This window comes from Galleria mellonella, unplaced genomic scaffold (genome assembly GCF_026898425.1).
Source record: "Galleria mellonella isolate WM207_F2 unplaced genomic scaffold, CSIRO_AGI_GalMel_v1 utg63, whole genome shotgun sequence".
NCBI classification, from domain to species: domain Eukaryota; kingdom Metazoa; phylum Arthropoda; class Insecta; order Lepidoptera; family Pyralidae; genus Galleria; species Galleria mellonella.
This window is the reverse complement of record NW_026442130.1, coordinates 11,862,737-11,880,677: the sequence shown is the minus strand read 5'-3', so window position 1 is coordinate 11,880,677 and position 17,941 is coordinate 11,862,737. Positions and strand designations below refer to the sequence as shown.

The window sequence follows — 17,941 nt, the reverse complement described above, 5'->3', positions numbered from 1 at the left end:
TAGTTGTCACGTTTGGCAGGCAGCAAATGCAGTTTTTTTATGGGTGAAAATGGTATGGTAACCCCGCCTGCGGTAACAGGATATGCTGGCGGAGCACCAGTGAAGGGTTAGATGAGAATGAAAACAGGCCAGTTAGCCCATCATGATGAATTCATCAGGAATTAACCATGATAATTTCCAAGAACCGCGAGGAGGTCGACCTGGTTGGGTATATTGCTAGCAATAGGATTCTTAGTCTCCATTACTAACAATCCCTTTCCACCCAACAAATGCAGTAAGGTTTTTAGAAATGTTTTAAGAGGGACACTGTTGCCCATCCATCACCCATTATATGCATCTATATACATATAATGGGTGAGATATATGATTAGGAATGAAAAACGGAACCTCCCACTAGATGTAGTGACGACCTCAAATGCATTGCAGGGAGTCAGTGGATGCGAGTGGCTCACGACCGTGCCTTATGTCAGTAATGATGATGAACGTGACTTTACACATAATGATGTCGGTACAAACGTATCTGTATTATAGACAGATAGACAACATATCTAAAAATTATTGGTTCGGAAGATTGTTATCTTTTGAGGAGAACCCGCAAGAAACTCAACAGTTACTCTGTTAAATCTCTGTTAACATTATGTGTATTTATTTAAATGTATTATGTTTAAAATTACGTGGTCGTTAAAAGCCCGTACATAATCGACTAACACCATGCACGTTTGTCATTCGAGTATTCGTTTAGTTTGTTCAATAAGTGTCTTTTAATAAAAAATTTAAATTTAACAAAAAAAAAAGTAGATTCAAAATATCCTGCGGTATCTTATTATAACATTTAATGCCTATTCTCATAAAAGACCTATTAACCCTTCTTTGATTTTTTTTATTGGTGAAATAAATCAAAGTGATATAATATAATTCATGTTTAAAATTAAAGGAAAAATGTTTAAAAAATAAATTTGACAGCTATGTTTTTTTTTCTACAATGGACATTAAAAAGGTATCCAAACACGATCAACTTCTTGGTCTTCTATATACGTTTTAGGCATTCAATGTTATGACGGAAATTTCCACCGTTATGCAAAGAGTTTTTTTTTATGCAACTTAGAATGGCAAACAAGCTGACGGCCCACCTGATTGCAAGTGGTAACCGTCGCCTATAGACATAAGCAGTACCATGGACATAACAGAGTATACTGTTTCGCCCATGATACCCCCCATGCGTTGCTATTCCTGAGGACTCAGGTGTTATTCCTCTGTACCCAGTAAATTCACGCCATATCCCACCCTTCAAACACAACTGCTTCAGGGTTGAAACACGAATAGGACAGAGGTACCCAAGCAATCGACTTTTGTACAAAGTCTCCCTCAAGTAACTTTTTCTAAACGATATTTCGGAACTGCAACTTTGTTATACAAATTATCTAGTGTTAAGATTGGTCAGACTCATTGTTTGTCAACTCGTGTAATAAAATAATATGGCTATCAGATTCTGTAACGAGACAAAGAGTAATTGCTCGCTATGTCCACAACGATTAGCGAATATAATGTAAGGTCGCACGTGTCATAAGTAGTCACTGATCGTTTAGTGTTTGTCAGGTTTGTCACGCCTGCACCTCATTTGTTACACTTCAGCTTAATTTATTGTTTTCAGCGTAGCCAGTCGTATTTATTATATGTTTGTATTCTTTAATGATGATAGATTTTACCAGAAAGAAACTTTGTACAAAAGTCGTTTGCTTGAGCACCTCTGTCCCATTCGTGTTTCTATTGTGAAGCATAAAAAACGATGTTGTATGGGAATATTTCAGAAGATAATATCTCTAAATGATTCGTATAATAAATAGCCTAAGATCCCATTACTAAGTTCTGCAGGTATCAAACTTTTTATTGAAACTTGGTTTGAATGAAAGATGAGCGAAAATATAATGCAATGCGTCCGGGTTACCTGCTCTCAGTTAACTGTAACTTATTATTGCCAGGTGAAAATAAGTAAACATTTTGGTAAATTTAGTTAAATTTACATGCTCTTTGATAAGATTTACACCACGTGGGAATTTATTCTTTTCCCTACACGGTAACATATGGTTACCTATGAATGGTCGTAAGTAAGGGTTGCCAGCATTATATATATATATATATATATATATATATATATATATATATATATATATATATATATATATATATATATTTATTTATATATATATATATATATATATATATATATATATATATATATATATATATATATATATATATATATTGTTACCTCATAACTCCGTCAGTTATTTGGATTTTTGTTTTTTTCTGAAAGAATATATTTTCAGATTGGTCTCCTCATACAAATGTTATTCAAATCGATTTAGTAGTTTAGTTTTATATCAAGAGAACTGGATTTTTTAAATCAATTATTCAGATTTTACTACGATCAAAAGTGTTTTTTTTCATGGAACGCAATCTTAAATAATGTTACTTAGCTCTTATTGTATGTTTAATAATTAATTAATTAATTTGTATGATATTGTGCTATTTGGCAATTTGTATACACACAATATGGAATCGTGATTGATAGTCATAAACAATTTAATGTTAAGCCCATACAAAAAATTACGCTACGTATTAAATTAGCGATCGAATAAATTTATTCAACATTTATTATTAAGAATCTTTAATTGAGATTTCAACTTAGTACACACATCGTTCACTTCACGACATTGGCACATAGACTAATCAATAATAGATATATCATAAAATTTGCTAATGTAGTCGTGATGGGAAAGAAGCGTTGCCAATATGCATCATGCTACATCTAAACATTAATTAACATTAAAATTTATTGTAATACATCAGAACTAAAAGTGACTGATCGGTCACCTTTGATCAGTGAGGTTAAGCAACGTTAATCCTGCTGTTAACTTTTCAGGTATGTTTTGTCGCATTGGTTGAATTTAGTTAGTAGCTATACGAGTATAATAAACTTACTAATGGTATGGCTGCATTTACCAGAAATTAAGGAGATTAAAAAAAATATCTGCATGGGTACCTCTGTCCCATCCGTGTATCTATTGTAAAGCAAATGTGCGTGCTAAACTGTGTTTCGGTTTAAAGGAAGGAGGCTACAGTGACCATTTACCAACAGACGGCTTTATGGTTCTTTAAACCTTCATGGTATAAAAAAAGACATTTAATCCGCCTCTATATTGGGTATTTCATTTGATGGTAAGCGGAAAGCCTACCTGATGGTAAGCGGTTATCGTAGCCTATGAACGCCTGCAATACCAGGGGTAGAACGCGCGCGTTGCTGACTCTGAAGAAATCTGTTTATGCCCCTTTTGAAAAATCCCATGCTGTAGTCGAAGAAAACCTCAGCAGGAAGCTCATTCCACCTGAGTATTCGTGGGTGAAAACATCTCTGAAACCGCATTGTTCGCGACCATCTAGACTGTAAGGTATGAAGGTGAACTCCGAGTCAATGGATATCGATACATAGATATTGCTGTATATTACCCAGTCTTACTATTACGGTGTTAATTATGATACAATTGATATTAGTATTTTTTTTTTCTGATGGGTGGAATGGTTACCCCGCCCGCGCTAACGGGATACGCTGGCGAAGCACCAGTGAAGGGTGATAGATGAGAATGAAAACAGGCCAGTTAGCCCATTATGACGAATTCATCAGGAATTAACCAAAATAGTTTTCAGGGGGAACCGCGAGGAGGTCGACCTGGTTGGGTATATTGCTAGCAATGGAATTCTCAGTCTCCATTACTAACAAACCCTTTCCCTCCTGATGTTAGAATTCTTAATAGAGTTAAGTCATGGGTTCCATAATAAATTGCTCACTATTGAAGTAGCTTTGTTTTTGAACAAAATTCGTTTAGCTAAGATGCATAACCACATCTCTCGTTATCGTCATTTTATTTCTTTATAGCTTTGTAAGTTCACCAAGTCATGATCATAATTCCAAACAAAGACGTGAAATAACATTAAATTATATCAAAAGTGAATTGTAAAGGATATCCGTTGCAGTTTCAGTACTAGATCTGTCATGAGTTGACATATCTAAGTAATAAAGCTGAGGTCAGGTTATCTGCACTGACGCGAGTGCAGTTATCAGAGATGACACATTTTTTCGACTGCAGGAAAATTTCGGATTTTATTCTACTGGGAATGGCAAATAAGTTGACGACCAAAGATGGTTATTGTAATCATGATGCTATAAAATAGATGCCTTTATAATTTACCGCCGCATAGTACGACAAGGCACGAAACAAGACGAAAGCAAAATGAGTGTAATTGTATGAAAATACTTTTAATTTTCCGCCGACAACAACTAAATTTTATCACAATATTGTTTATCATCATATACTAGCTGTAACCTACAGTTTCGTTTACTAATATATGTCAATCTGTAAGCGTGATTAAATAAAGTATATAAATATCTAAACATTTCAAACAGTTTTGTAATATTTTTTTACATGTTACATAGATTTAAAAAATATTACATTATTTAAATTAAGAATTCGATTGACATTGAAAAGTTAACAGTCAAATATTTAAATTTGGAATAATCTTTCAATTACTTAATTAGTACATTTTATAATTTAATTCCTAATATGATTTAACTCCTAACAATTAAAAATTATGTTGTAATGGAAAAATAATTTTAATTATTGTTATTAATATTTCACAAAGTAAATATCAAAAGAAATATAAAGGTGTTAATAAAAAATAAATCAAGAAGAAGTATTACGAAATATAGTTATGACCATACGTTTACATGAAACGATTTTGAAACTGTACTCCGCCTTCCGCTCTCGCTTCCGCTTATTCACTGTGTCAACATTTGTGTACGTTTTAATAAAGTTAAGTCAGCGGACGTCCGAAGCATAAAATAAAATGTAATAAAAGTATAGTGTAGTTATGACATGTAGTTTTTAAACACAATACATGTTGCTGCGGCCTTGGTCGAAATCGGAGTGCAATTTATTTAATAGGACATAATACATACATCAGTGTTAAGCTTAATGTTCGTAGATTTATGATATTAATATTATACAGTAGCCGTAGCCTGTGGTTTTGCTTGTGTGAATTAAGACAAAAAGTATCTTATGATATCCTATAATTTAGACATGATTCGTTAATTTTATAGTTAAAAATTTTGTAAGCACATTATATTTTACAATAATAAGTATATATGTGTGTGTGTGTGTGTGTATATATGTATATATATTGTTATAGTAAGTAGTTTAATAAATTATATGTATTTGATGTTTTTGTGCATAACATGTTTTTGTATTTTATGCACGAAAATTATTAATTCACTCTTGCGCCACCTGCCCTTTTCTATCTGTTCTCCCTTAACTAAAGGTTGTCTGTAAGAGATTGCCCTAGCGATAAGACAGCCTTTTGTACCTTTATGTGTATATTTCAATCTGTATTTATATTACTGTATTTCATTTGAATTATTCACTTGTCATTGTATATTTTTATTTATGGTGCAATAAAGAGTTAAATAAATAAATAATATAAAAGTTACCGATTTAACTTACGTATAAATAAATCGAGAAAGTTCGACTAGTTTCGGGATCAATTTGAGACCCTTAATCTTGAATCTTAACCCTTAATTACATGTAAATTAAACCAGTGGTTACTACATTAAAATATCATTAATGTTCAATATTTCTACTCTATCCGTCCCAATCTTTAAAAAAGATACCACAATACCTACTCGTAAATGAGAAAGTATTGAAGAAATGTTTAGATACGTTACATTTAAACTGCTAAATGGATTTTAATAAAACTTGGTATAGAGTATTGATATAATTGATAAATCGTGTCGTTAATACCATATTAAGGACCAACGACGCATCCCTGAGGAAAGACGTATGATTTTTTTACAAAATAACATTATTGATTTGGTTTTATCATGCTCTCAAAGCTTAAACTAAAATTATTTATAAGTAATTTAAATTGGAAATAGAAAGATAGTTAATTTTTAATATATATTTAGTAACAAATTTTGTTTATACATTTCGGCATTATTATTTGTATGCTACTTATACAATCATATAATACATTTTGTATGAATTTACAATTCCTCTTTTCTGATTCATAAACCTGGTAGTACAAAAAAATGCTGTAAGGCTAAGAAAAAGGAGTTCAAAAATCTCTAAAAATTTGCTCTAAAGTTATCCTTATTTAATAATAAAGTACACGAAGGATATGTTTTTTTTGCACAATAAAGCTTATACAGACAGACATACAATCATCAAGTATATTTATTGATCATCAATGCAATCAGATAATGCATAATGACAATACAATCTAACACCGAACAAGAATAATGCAGTATATAATGTGGGGAAATCTATAATCTTTACGAGAGGTATTTCTATTATGTTTTCTGAATCTTCACATGTTCTTGACCGATTTTGTATTGTAATTCTTTATTGCTCCACAGTTATGCTCACTGGCCCTCAAATTAGAATCGCTAACTACTGGCTCTTTGTTACGATTTATAGTCAAAATTAACGGCTAAGTACTTTTATTAAAGATGTTGCCAACAAGGCACCATCTTTTGCCATAAATATAATCGTTGTCTGATGAAATGGTGTCTTAACAACTACGCATGTTGTTGAGACATCCTCATTTCATCATTAATATGAACCTTCAATTATCCACCTGTGTACATAGATCTCTCCTATGTGGTATACAGTGGCTATTACAGTGCGTCCCTTGAATGTAAAAAAGGAGGAGAAAAGGCCACAGGTTTGGCCAAAAAATGTAACAAACCTATGGCCTGGGAGACTATGGTGAAGAGGCAGAACATCAAGAGGTTTACATACATCTTGTACATGTGTATTGTTTGCTTCAACTTGAGAAATAGAATTAGTTTTTATGCTCTCTTTTTTCCGTCTCTCTCCCTCTCTTTTTCTTGTTTTTATTCACTCAGTAGGTGGCAACAAGAGGCAAAACAACCTTTGCTTGCTAGCTACTAATAATAATAAAATGGCTGGGATTTTTGGAGAAAAATTTAGATATATATTCTTTATTGCACTTGCAAATTACATAGTTAATGAATTTATTATTACTGTGAGCAAGGGTGGACTTATCTTTGACAACCCAATATAGTTGAAAAGCATATCGTGTAATTTCAGAATAACATGCCAAAATATTCAAAGTCTTTATTGTCGTGATTAAAGAATAAACGGTTTTTAGGTCATCTCACAGGTCTCAATTGCGTCTAGCTAGATAATGTTCTTCAAAATACTTAGGAAAGGGAAATGTAATTGGCTAACTTGATCGTTGCATCGTGAGTTGCAGATTCACGATCTAAACAGAAGATTTATTTAGAAATAGATCTTTGGATATTGCAATAGTTCGAGTTTGTCGTGTGAATAAACAGCCGGTCAATAGAGTAAACTAATTCATCTTATAGTTTTGCCTTTTTTTTATTCATTTCATACAAAAATATTCTTGCTCAAAATGTAATCCGAAACTCTGAATGTATGTGTATACACTATATTATTATGTTTGATATATATGATGATTATTTATGTATGCGTTTATGTAGACATAATATTTGAACATTGTGTACTTTATTATTTTTGTATATTTAAATTTCTTCTTTAATAAGTAAGTCACGACATGCCCATTGTCGTGACAAGTAGCATCCTGCATGATGTTTTATCAAAATCATGCAAGTACATTCAAATTTTGTACAGGACAAAGAATATATTGCAATCTGTTCAAATATTATAAAAAGGAAGATTCGTTCGTTTGTTTGTAATGGATGAACTCAAAAACTACTCGGCTAAGTACTCAACTACTTAATTATTAACATACCTACTTATGCAGCAATTAATCTGTTACCTTAAAGTTGCCTTAAAAAATTGCTTTCAATAAGACCGCCTTACAGTATTACTGAATTACTGGAATTGCGTGAATTTACTGGGTACAGAGGAATAACACCTGAGTCCTCAGGAATGGCAACGCATGGGGGGTATCATGGGCGAAACAGTATACTCTGTTATGTCCATGGTACTGCTCATGTCTATAGGCGACGGTTACCACTTTCCATCAGGTGGGCCGTCAGCTTGTTTGCCATTCTAAGTTATATAAAAAAAAAAAAAAATAAAAAAAACAGTACTTATATAATTGTATCGTTGTATTTATTAGTTATTTTGATTTATTGTTATTTCCTCCCACGAACACTCAGGTTGTGGAATGAGCTCCCTGTCGAGGTTTTCCCAAGAGACTACAGCATGGGGTTCTTCAAAAGGGGGTAAACAGGTTTCTTCAGGTTCGGCAACGCACGCGTAATACCTGATATTGCAGGTGTTCATAGGCTACGGTAACCACTTACCATCAGGCGGGCCGTATGCTTGTTTGCCACCTCAGTGGTATAAAAAAAATTATTCCCTATATTGTGTAATGCAAATAAAGAATATAGAGTTTATTCAACTCATTTTAAAAATTCTGTCATCTATAGGAAACTACTATACTAAACTACACTTAGCAGCAAGTAATATAAACTGACTTACCGTGCTATCTCGACATAGGATAGGTCACCCGTTGTAAGAGGCAACTAAAATAACTTAATGGTCAAGGGATGGGCAGCAGCGTCCCTTTTAAAACATCACAAAAGGCTTACTGCGGTTGCCAATCCAACTACCAAGCGTGGCAACTACTGGCACACCCCTTTTAGGGGAGGCCTATGTTCAGCAGTGAACAGTAGTATAGCTTTTTTTTTATACGACTTAGAATGGCAAACAAGCTGATAGCCCACCTGATGGAAAGTGGTAACCGTCGCCTATAGACATGAGCAGTGCCATGGACATAACAGAGTATACTGTTTCGCCCATGATACCCCTATGCGTTGCCATTCCTGAGGACTCAGGTGTTATTCCTCTGTACCCTGTAAATTCACGCCATATCCTTCCACCCTTCCAACCGAAACACAGCCATGCAAATACAACTGCTTCACGGTAGAAACACGAATGGGACAGGGGTACCCAAGCAATCGACTTTTATACAAAGTCTCCCTCTGATATGATGATAGTGATGAATATAGACTCTATATTACGTTCGAAAATTTTATCCGTGTCGGATCATTAGTTAAGTAACAATAGCAGGCTCTGTGAAAAATAATAACTTTAAAATAAAGAATTAGCTAAATCGGTTCACGTGATTTATACAAAGACTTATAAAAATACATAGAATTTGGGAACCTTGTTTGAGACATTTTCACTTTATTCTCTTAAATAATGGCAATTTTGTCGATTACATTTTCCTACAAATTTGCTTTAAATTTAAATCACCTTTATTCAAATAGTCTTGTGAAATATCACAAGTCTTTCGAAATCGTAATCTTTTATTATTCTACTGTTGTTGAATGTTGTTGTTGATTTCATATATTTATAATTTTTTTAAATTTAAATAATTTAGCTTCATAGTGTATTAAGATTTATGTATCTCTTTTAAAGTAACCTTTTAAACTATTCTGTTTCCACAAGTAGTGTTTGTAAAATATACTGGTCCTTATTATATATTATTTATTATATTAGTTGTAAAATAAAATGCCGTCTGTTGACTTGAAGTATTGTATGTATTTTTTTTTTTGTTCTTTTTCAATTGTTTATAAATAATCTTTTTTTTATAAAAAAAACTACAATTGTCAGTATATAAAAAGGTTAATTTCGAACAAGTAGTAACACGAAATCAGTTTCAAATTTATCCAGCTGTGATAAAATAGTAAGAGATATAATATAAATGCATTAATTAATATACTGACTACAGTATTTTCTTGTGTTGGTGGAATTTTTAATGACCGCTAAGATCGAGTAAAATTATTGACTTGTATTTATATCATCTCTTACTACTACTTCATTCAGTTTTCAACTAACATTGATCGCCTCTTTCAGTTTGTCTGGATTTTGATGCTGACTGTTATTGGTAAATAATGTTATTACATCGCCTCATTGCTTATAAGCTTTTACAGTGTAGCAGGCTGCCTTCACAATCGTACCTTCTCCAGAATTAACAAGGTCGCCTTTCAGCGATAGGACAATATTAGCATATGTAATTTTATTATTGTATATATCTTGAGAGCTATGTATTTGGGGATTGGACGTTATAGCTTATTTTTTATTGTGCAACTTAGAGTCGAAAACTAGCTGACGACTCACTTGATGGAATGTGGTAACCGTCGCCTATAGACATGAGCAGTACCATGAATATAACAGAGTATACTATTTCGCCCATGATACCCCCCATGCGTTGCCATTCCTGAGGATTCAGCTGTTATTCCTCTGTACCCTGTAAATTCACTGACATATCCCACCCTTCAAACCGAAACGGCCATGCAAACACAACTGCTTCACGGTTGAAAGATGAATGTGACAGAGGTGCCCAAGCAAACAACTTTTGTACAGTCTCCCTCTGGTAAATTGGTTGTACATAAAAATTACATTGTAATTTATATTACATGAAGATGTACAACAGGTGAGTTATCTTCCAGCAAACCCTGAGTGGAAAGGAGCATTAATTATCAACGGGCAGTGTGCGTACAATAAGAAGTGGAAACAGTATAGTACTAGTACTTATTATTATTATATTATATATTTATTATTTCTTAATAATGAATAATAATATAATATAATTATAAATACTATTAATATAAATATAATAAAAAAATATTGCACCTAAAAATGCTACTACTCTCAAAAGTTGCATGTATAATTTGTTATTTTAACGTATATACATAAATATAATATCGTATATTTATAGAAATTGATCGAACTTCATAATTGTATGTCAGATTATGTTTGAAAACGGAGTCAATTACTTTTTTATAACTTATATTAATTGTGTTTTTAATTAAAGTTCGTTTACATTTGTCCATAAAAAGTCTCTCACATTCCCTTTGATGTTGAACAGTTTAATTTTAATCACTTCAACGCATATAATTATAACATTTCCTTGAGGTTTATAATACCTCATATATTTATTTAATCTCTTTGCTACTGTATTTTATATGAATTACTTGTAAACAACAACAACATTTCAAAATGATATCAACTTAATATTCATTAGTCGGTCGATGTTACACTTTACTTGGGTAATTTTATATACCTATTTGCTGGCAGTAAAGTTTTGTGCTTTGCACTTGCTTTTCTTTTGAATACATAATACAATGTTTCTTATGATTTTTTAATATAACATATGTTAATAGAATACAAAGAATTACGCCTTTTTATTATTTCGAGTTTTAGTTAGTTTATTTATTTATATGCGTTTGTACATTCACTTTTAATATACACAGATATTAATTAGGTTATAACAAAAATGTACACAGGTGGACTTATCACTTAAAGGAATTTTTTCCAGTCAACCTTGAGAATCCGAAAGGAGAAAGTATTTATAGGGTTTTTATATAAAGCATAACATACTCGTGTATGGTACATTAGTTTATTATATATAATAATTAATCTATCTATTTGCGTAGTAAACATACATACATATAGATAAATTTCATCATTTTATAATAAAATCCTAATCTTACTATTTGATGAATGTAGTAGGATTTTATTTAGAAACGTAGGAACTTATCTTTGTTTTTTTTTTTAAATTCTAATAATGTTTAGGTGTTGTTATTTGTATGTATATGACTCAATCATGCTTTAAATTTTGATTATATATTAATAATAAATAGTTTCGTATATGTCAACCATCTATATGACACTTTCATCTCATTTTTCGTGGGCAAATTTGGACTAGTATTACTTATTTATTTTATTATACTTGGAACAATAGAAAGCTTTCGACAACATTGTACTGACTCACTCTCAACCTTGTACCACTGAAGAATATTTTACTCCTATTCATTTTTATTAATATTAATAACGCTCCTTAAGTAGCACAAGTCAATTACTACTTGTCAAATAAAATCGCTACTTCATTCGCTAGCATTATTTGCGTAGGAGTTCCCCAAGGTTCACTAATGGCGCCATTGTTATTTTGGTAAAATGAATATTACAAAAATACATGTGGTGAGTCTCCAAATATTTTATAAATGTTTATGAAAGTTTTAAATTAATAATAAATAAAGCCGTGTGGTCTGGGCATAGAATGGGCCACCCCTTCCTTTTCCGTGGGTGTTGTAAGAGGCGACTAACGGAATTAAATGGTCGAGGGTTGGACAGTGTCCCTCTTAAAACACCACCAAAGTCTAACTGCGGTTGTCAACCCGTCTGCCAAGCGTGGCAAATACTGGCAAAATCCCCTTTTGAGAGAGGCCTATGTCCAGCAGTGGACTGTTAATGGTTGATATGGTAATGCATATAAAAATATTATTGTAAAATAATGATTACATTGTTCGAATCTCTCTCTAATATAATCTGTCACTGTAATTTAATTTCAGTATACCACTTTTTATTAAAATATAGATTTTACATAGATATATAATGAAGAGTGGGAATCACGTATACAAAATAATATGTAAATGTACCCATAAGGAAATTGAATCTAAATCACAAAATAGAATAGACTAAAATTAAAATTAATACATAGTTCATAGGGAATGCTAGTAAAGTGGTATTCTATTAAAAAAATTGATATTGTAATACAATATAAAAAATATATTGTACGAGTATAGAAAATTGACTCATTGCCTATTTTAATTCCATTCTAATTTCTAAGCAATACGAGTTTCTTATGTACTGGGTATGATTATTTCATTCAAAATTTTACACACATTTCTATTTATCTCTTAAGAGACAATATCTATTTTATCTCATTATAGATTCACACACACATTCACACATACACATTCACACACACACACACGCATACATTTTTATCACAATTTCACTGAACCCATAAATTATTGTTTCTCTAAAATTATGGGCTCCATTGTAATTTTTGTTTTTGTATTTGTTACTTCTTTGTTTCATATTGTTTCATTAAAAATGTATAACAACAACATGTGAAAGAGGGCACTAACTCCTGAAACAGAGGTTTTTTCATACCTACCTCGGGAGTTAGGGACTTCAAACTATATTGCAACAAAGAGTGAAATAAAGATTATTTATTTATTTATTATTATAGATGAATTTAAAAACAAATACAAAAACGCCTTTGAGATATGATTTTTCAAAGTGTTTACTATAGCTTTAGTCATATATATTTAATTACTCAAAATTGATTTTCTAAATTACAGGCTGCTAGCGCTCTCTTCACCCTTGACGGAGCCCGAGGAGAGGCTCTATCTCGGCATTTAGCCAAAAGAGAGAGAAGGAAGAGACACTGCAGAGCGATACTGGCCATCATTGCGCTATTGCTTCTCCTGGCTGCAGTTGGAGCCGTGGAGCTGCTGATGTCTAGGGGACAACGAGTCTTCGGCGCTGTTCTTCGCTGATATGTAACCATTTTATGTATCTACCTTAATATTCCTTTAAGGTTTAGGTAAGCAGTGTTTAGCACATCAAGGGTGTAAAATGAGAACATGTTTTATAGTGGCTTTGTTCGTTGGCCCGAGATTTATTAAAATTAATACAATTGAATGTCAATACAAAGATAAATAGTAGATTATATCGTTTTCTATCCCAAATAGTAAGTCCATGCTGATTGATTGAACCAAACATATATATATATATATATATATATATATATATATATATATATATATATATATATATATATATGCCGTGTGGTCTCGTCATAGAATGAGCCAACCCACCTGTTTAGAGTGGCAACTACTGGCACAACCCTACTTTAAAGGGGAGACTTATGTCCAGCAGTGGACAGTTAACGACTGATATGATGATTGTCTACTAAAACTTTGGTTCTTCAAAAGGGGGGTAAAGAGGTTTCTTCAGGGTCGGCAACGCACGCGTAATACCTCTGGTATTGCAGGTATTCATAGGCTACGGTAACCATTTACCATCAGGTGGGCCGTACGCTTGTTTGCCACTTGTGGTATTAAACAAAATAATAATATTAAGAGCCTACAAACATTTTACAGTAAATATCTCGTACATAAAACGTGTAAAGTTGCAAACAATCGTGATGTAAGTTTACAATTTATTAATAGTAATTAAAAATTAATGTATGCTATAAATAAATTTAATAATAATACAATAACATTATTAATTTGTCACGTATTTTCTTTTCAGGAAGATTATTCGCGCCGTCCTCGTTGATCTGGCATGGAATCCATAATACTATGCAGCAACTGTCTCTGGATCCACAGAACTGGTTTCAGGTCGACATTTTTTACCTTACCAAGGTCTGATTTAAAATGTTGTCTTAAATCACATGCGATATCACTTTAAATGGACAAGATACTCGTGATAACTTTGCGTGATTGTAGTGTAATGAAACTGTTAACATGTGACTAATTATGTTTTTAACGCCCTTTCACTTAGGTATTATTGAAAGGATTATTTTAAACAACTTTCGAAAGAATTTTTAGAATTCGTTCGAGTTTTTTGTGCGACTGTTTTACTCGATTACGTCGACAATTCTGTATTGATTTTTTCCGTCCGTCTATCGATTTCGGATCGATGGGATTTAATACACTGTTAATTTCTACTATTAATTTTGTAATGATTGAAAATGCCATTTCACTCTGTAGAGAGAAAAAAAACAGTTTATTGCGAAGCAAATTGTACTCTTAGAATTATATTTCGCGTTCTAAATTCGAATATTTTAAATGTTATGCTCCTACGAAACATTTTATTATTTTTCTACATATTTCAATGCTATCGAATTCGGTGTTTTTTTTTTTGTTATTTTGAGCAAAAGGTACTTTTTGGGTCTCTTTTTAGAAAACTATACTTATGTAAGTTTGTATAAGTTTTTTGTTCCAGTTTGAGATGTATATTGGTTCTTGATTTAAAATAAATTTATATCTGACTCCAATATTTTTATTAATTAATTTTACAGTAAACTAGATAATTGAACGGAGACAATTTTTCACCGTTGAAAATACAATAAGTTACAGTTAGTGATGGGACGTTACTCGAAGTCGATCGCGATCGACTAGTGATGCGCTTGAATATTATCAAATAATAACGATTCTTTGTATCTATTTAGGGTCAGCGTAATATGTTTGCTTATTCCATTCATCTTTATTTGCAGTTATCTTAATATTTATTTATTTATTCATAAGAACACCAATAGCATATAATACATATAACAAACATTAAATAAAATATGAATACACACACACATACTTATATTTAATTACTTTCTAACCATATCATCTTTCACACAGCCTATTCATCTATTTATAATTGTATCTTGACTATTAGAAACACATCAATAAACATCAAATACGTAGGTACTAAATACCTATAGGTCTACCATGAAATGAGAATCTGAAGTTTCAGACTCGTTTTTGTGTTTTCGTTCATACTATAATCGGTCCAATAACCTTGACATTTCAAAGGCTTGACATTTCTTTCGTCAAAAATCCTACCATAAAAAGTGTTACCATAAAAAGTCCAAAGGAACGATATTTTAACATTTTTAATATTTTTAAACGGTATGTATCGTATACTTTCAATACTAAATTTGTATTCGAATCGTTCAAGCAAAATCAAATCGTTCAGTCCCGAAATTTTGGAAAACATTTCATGGTAGGCGCTCTGTAATTATGTCACTTTAAATCCCGCTCGTAAATTTAAAAACCACAAAAATGAATTACCGAATAGATGCAGCCATTTTGAAGTAATGTGCGTAGATAGATTCGTCAATTGATTTTTATTTATATAGCATTCATATATACCATTATTGTGTTAACAGGAAATACCCTCATTTTATAACTTTTTAATATGCTCATATCAAATTGCTACTATTACATACTTAAGTACTTATAACTTTAAGTATCAAGATTGCATAGACTTGGATTCCACTATCGAAATTTTATTATAAAATTGTATAGTGTTATAAATAATTAGTTAGCGTAATTTAGTATATTTAATTAATGTTTAATAAATATTGCAATATATATGCCAAATTTACGCAAATGTCGATATGTTTACGCACATTATATTTTTTAGTTTCAGCGGCGTAATTTTATAGTATCTTTCTATACTAATAATGTAATAGATATAAAGTTTAAAGTCATGATATTATATCCTACATTATTATTTACCTCTTTATTTATAAAACTTAAAACCTTCTGCAAATCTATTTTAACTATTACACTGTTTTGTCTTTTTCTTTCAAATTAATAATTTAGCACAAAAAAATGGAACAAAAAATTCAATAGCTAAAATAGGTTTATTTGACATATTTATGAATAAGGGGATTAGTGTCATGGCCGTAGAATATAACGCGTAAACATGTCGAATATCAGTCGCGTAATTTCGGCAAAATATTATGTCGACATTTTGTTTGACTCTTTTTTATTTTCTTTAATTTTTGTTTGTAAATACCTATTATATAGTGTGATTTTATTTAAAATTGGTAAGTGAATAAAAAAAGTTGTTTGTTTATCTTGTTCGACTGTAAGCAGAATATACTCGACCGTCATTCACACAAATAAATAATACATTGACAACATAAAAACGTGTCTAAAAATCAATCCTGGATGAACTAGGGTAAACTATTCTTGTATCAAATATTATTAAGTATAGCTTGTGATAATAGGTACATCTACAATTATTTCTTTAATTTACGTAGCGTAAATTTAGCATTGTATTATTTTAATTGGCTTATAACTTTGATAGTGGGATGCAATTCATTTAAAATTTCAATTAAAGGCTAGGTCGCCTTGGCTCAGTCTTTTATGTTTTGTATTTTTTTAGTAAAGATTTTTGTGTAATAAATAATGATATAAGAACTATTTTAAGTAAATCAAACAGTGTAAAGTAATATTTATTTATTTAATTTAATAAAAAATTATATACATTATCAAAATTTCAGGAAATTATGATGTCTATTTACTTAATTGAGATAATGATTTTGTTGTATGTACAGTTATTTTGTTTTTTAATTTGAAAAATTGATTTACATAATATTCAAATAGATTTTTGTAAGCACCAAAATGTATTGATATTTTTTTTTAGTTTTCTTTATTGGTGCCATAAGCCGATTCTAAATAATTATGTAATAATGATATCAGTTATTAAAAAAAAACAACAACAAAATAAATATGTATTTTGTATTTTTTTAAATATATCTTACTTTTTCATCATTTTGTACACTAATATTGCTATATTATCGTATTATACAATATTATTATCTAAAAACCAATTTATTTAATTATTAATGATAACATAGTCATATATTACATATAATAGGCACAGAAGAAAGTACGAGAGCAAAACAATTAGTGTTAATGTTAGTATTAATCATTATTAATTACTTTTATTTTCTATGATTTTTTATATAATTGATATTATTTATAAAATAATATTATTTTGTATTAAATTAATTTGTGATGTAGAATAATGAATACGTACCTACTTATACATTGTGATTTATGTACCTTTGTAATTTGTATTAAATAATATTTGTACAGATTGTTAATAAAAGTGATAAATTTGGTGGTATGTCATATTAATCATTTAATTAATTTAGAATGAAAATTATTATCATTCTGTACGAAATTGTATCCATAAATATATGATAGCACAAAGTGCGATTATGTTTTATATTAATTAAACTATATAAATTAATTATGTTTATTTTTATTTACAATTACCTATTTTCTTATATTATATATGGAGACACTCCATACAAATATCGTCAAATGTTCGAGAAAAGAGGGTCAACTTTTGCGTACAATTTTACATGATAAATAATAATGAGTGTTTTTTTATAACTTCTATATTTATTATTACTTATAATTTTTTAACTTTTTTTAATGCATAAATAATTAAGTATATAGTCTCCAAGATACAGGTTTGGCCCAGTTTGGGGACTG

At 30.8% G+C, this 17,941-nt stretch overlaps 1 protein-coding gene across 2 annotated transcripts in view; it reads left to right on the top strand.

Moving 5' to 3' along the window:
• LOC113521870 (uncharacterized) overlaps nt 1–17,689 on the top strand; it is a 101,292-nt gene extending 83,603 nt beyond the window's left edge. The window contains exons 6-7 of one of the 2 annotated variants that reach the window (XM_031909945.2): nt 13,226–13,426; nt 14,181–17,689. In XM_031909945.2, the coding sequence (XP_031765805.1) occupies nt 13,226–13,423 (198 nt within the window). In that variant the 3' untranslated portion in view covers nt 13,424–13,426; nt 14,181–17,689. Of the gene's footprint in view, nt 1–13,225; nt 13,471–14,180 lie in introns of both variants that reach the window. The other variant, XM_031909946.2, reaches the window with a different exon arrangement.
• The last annotated feature ends 252 nt before the right edge of the window (nt 17,690–17,941 follow it).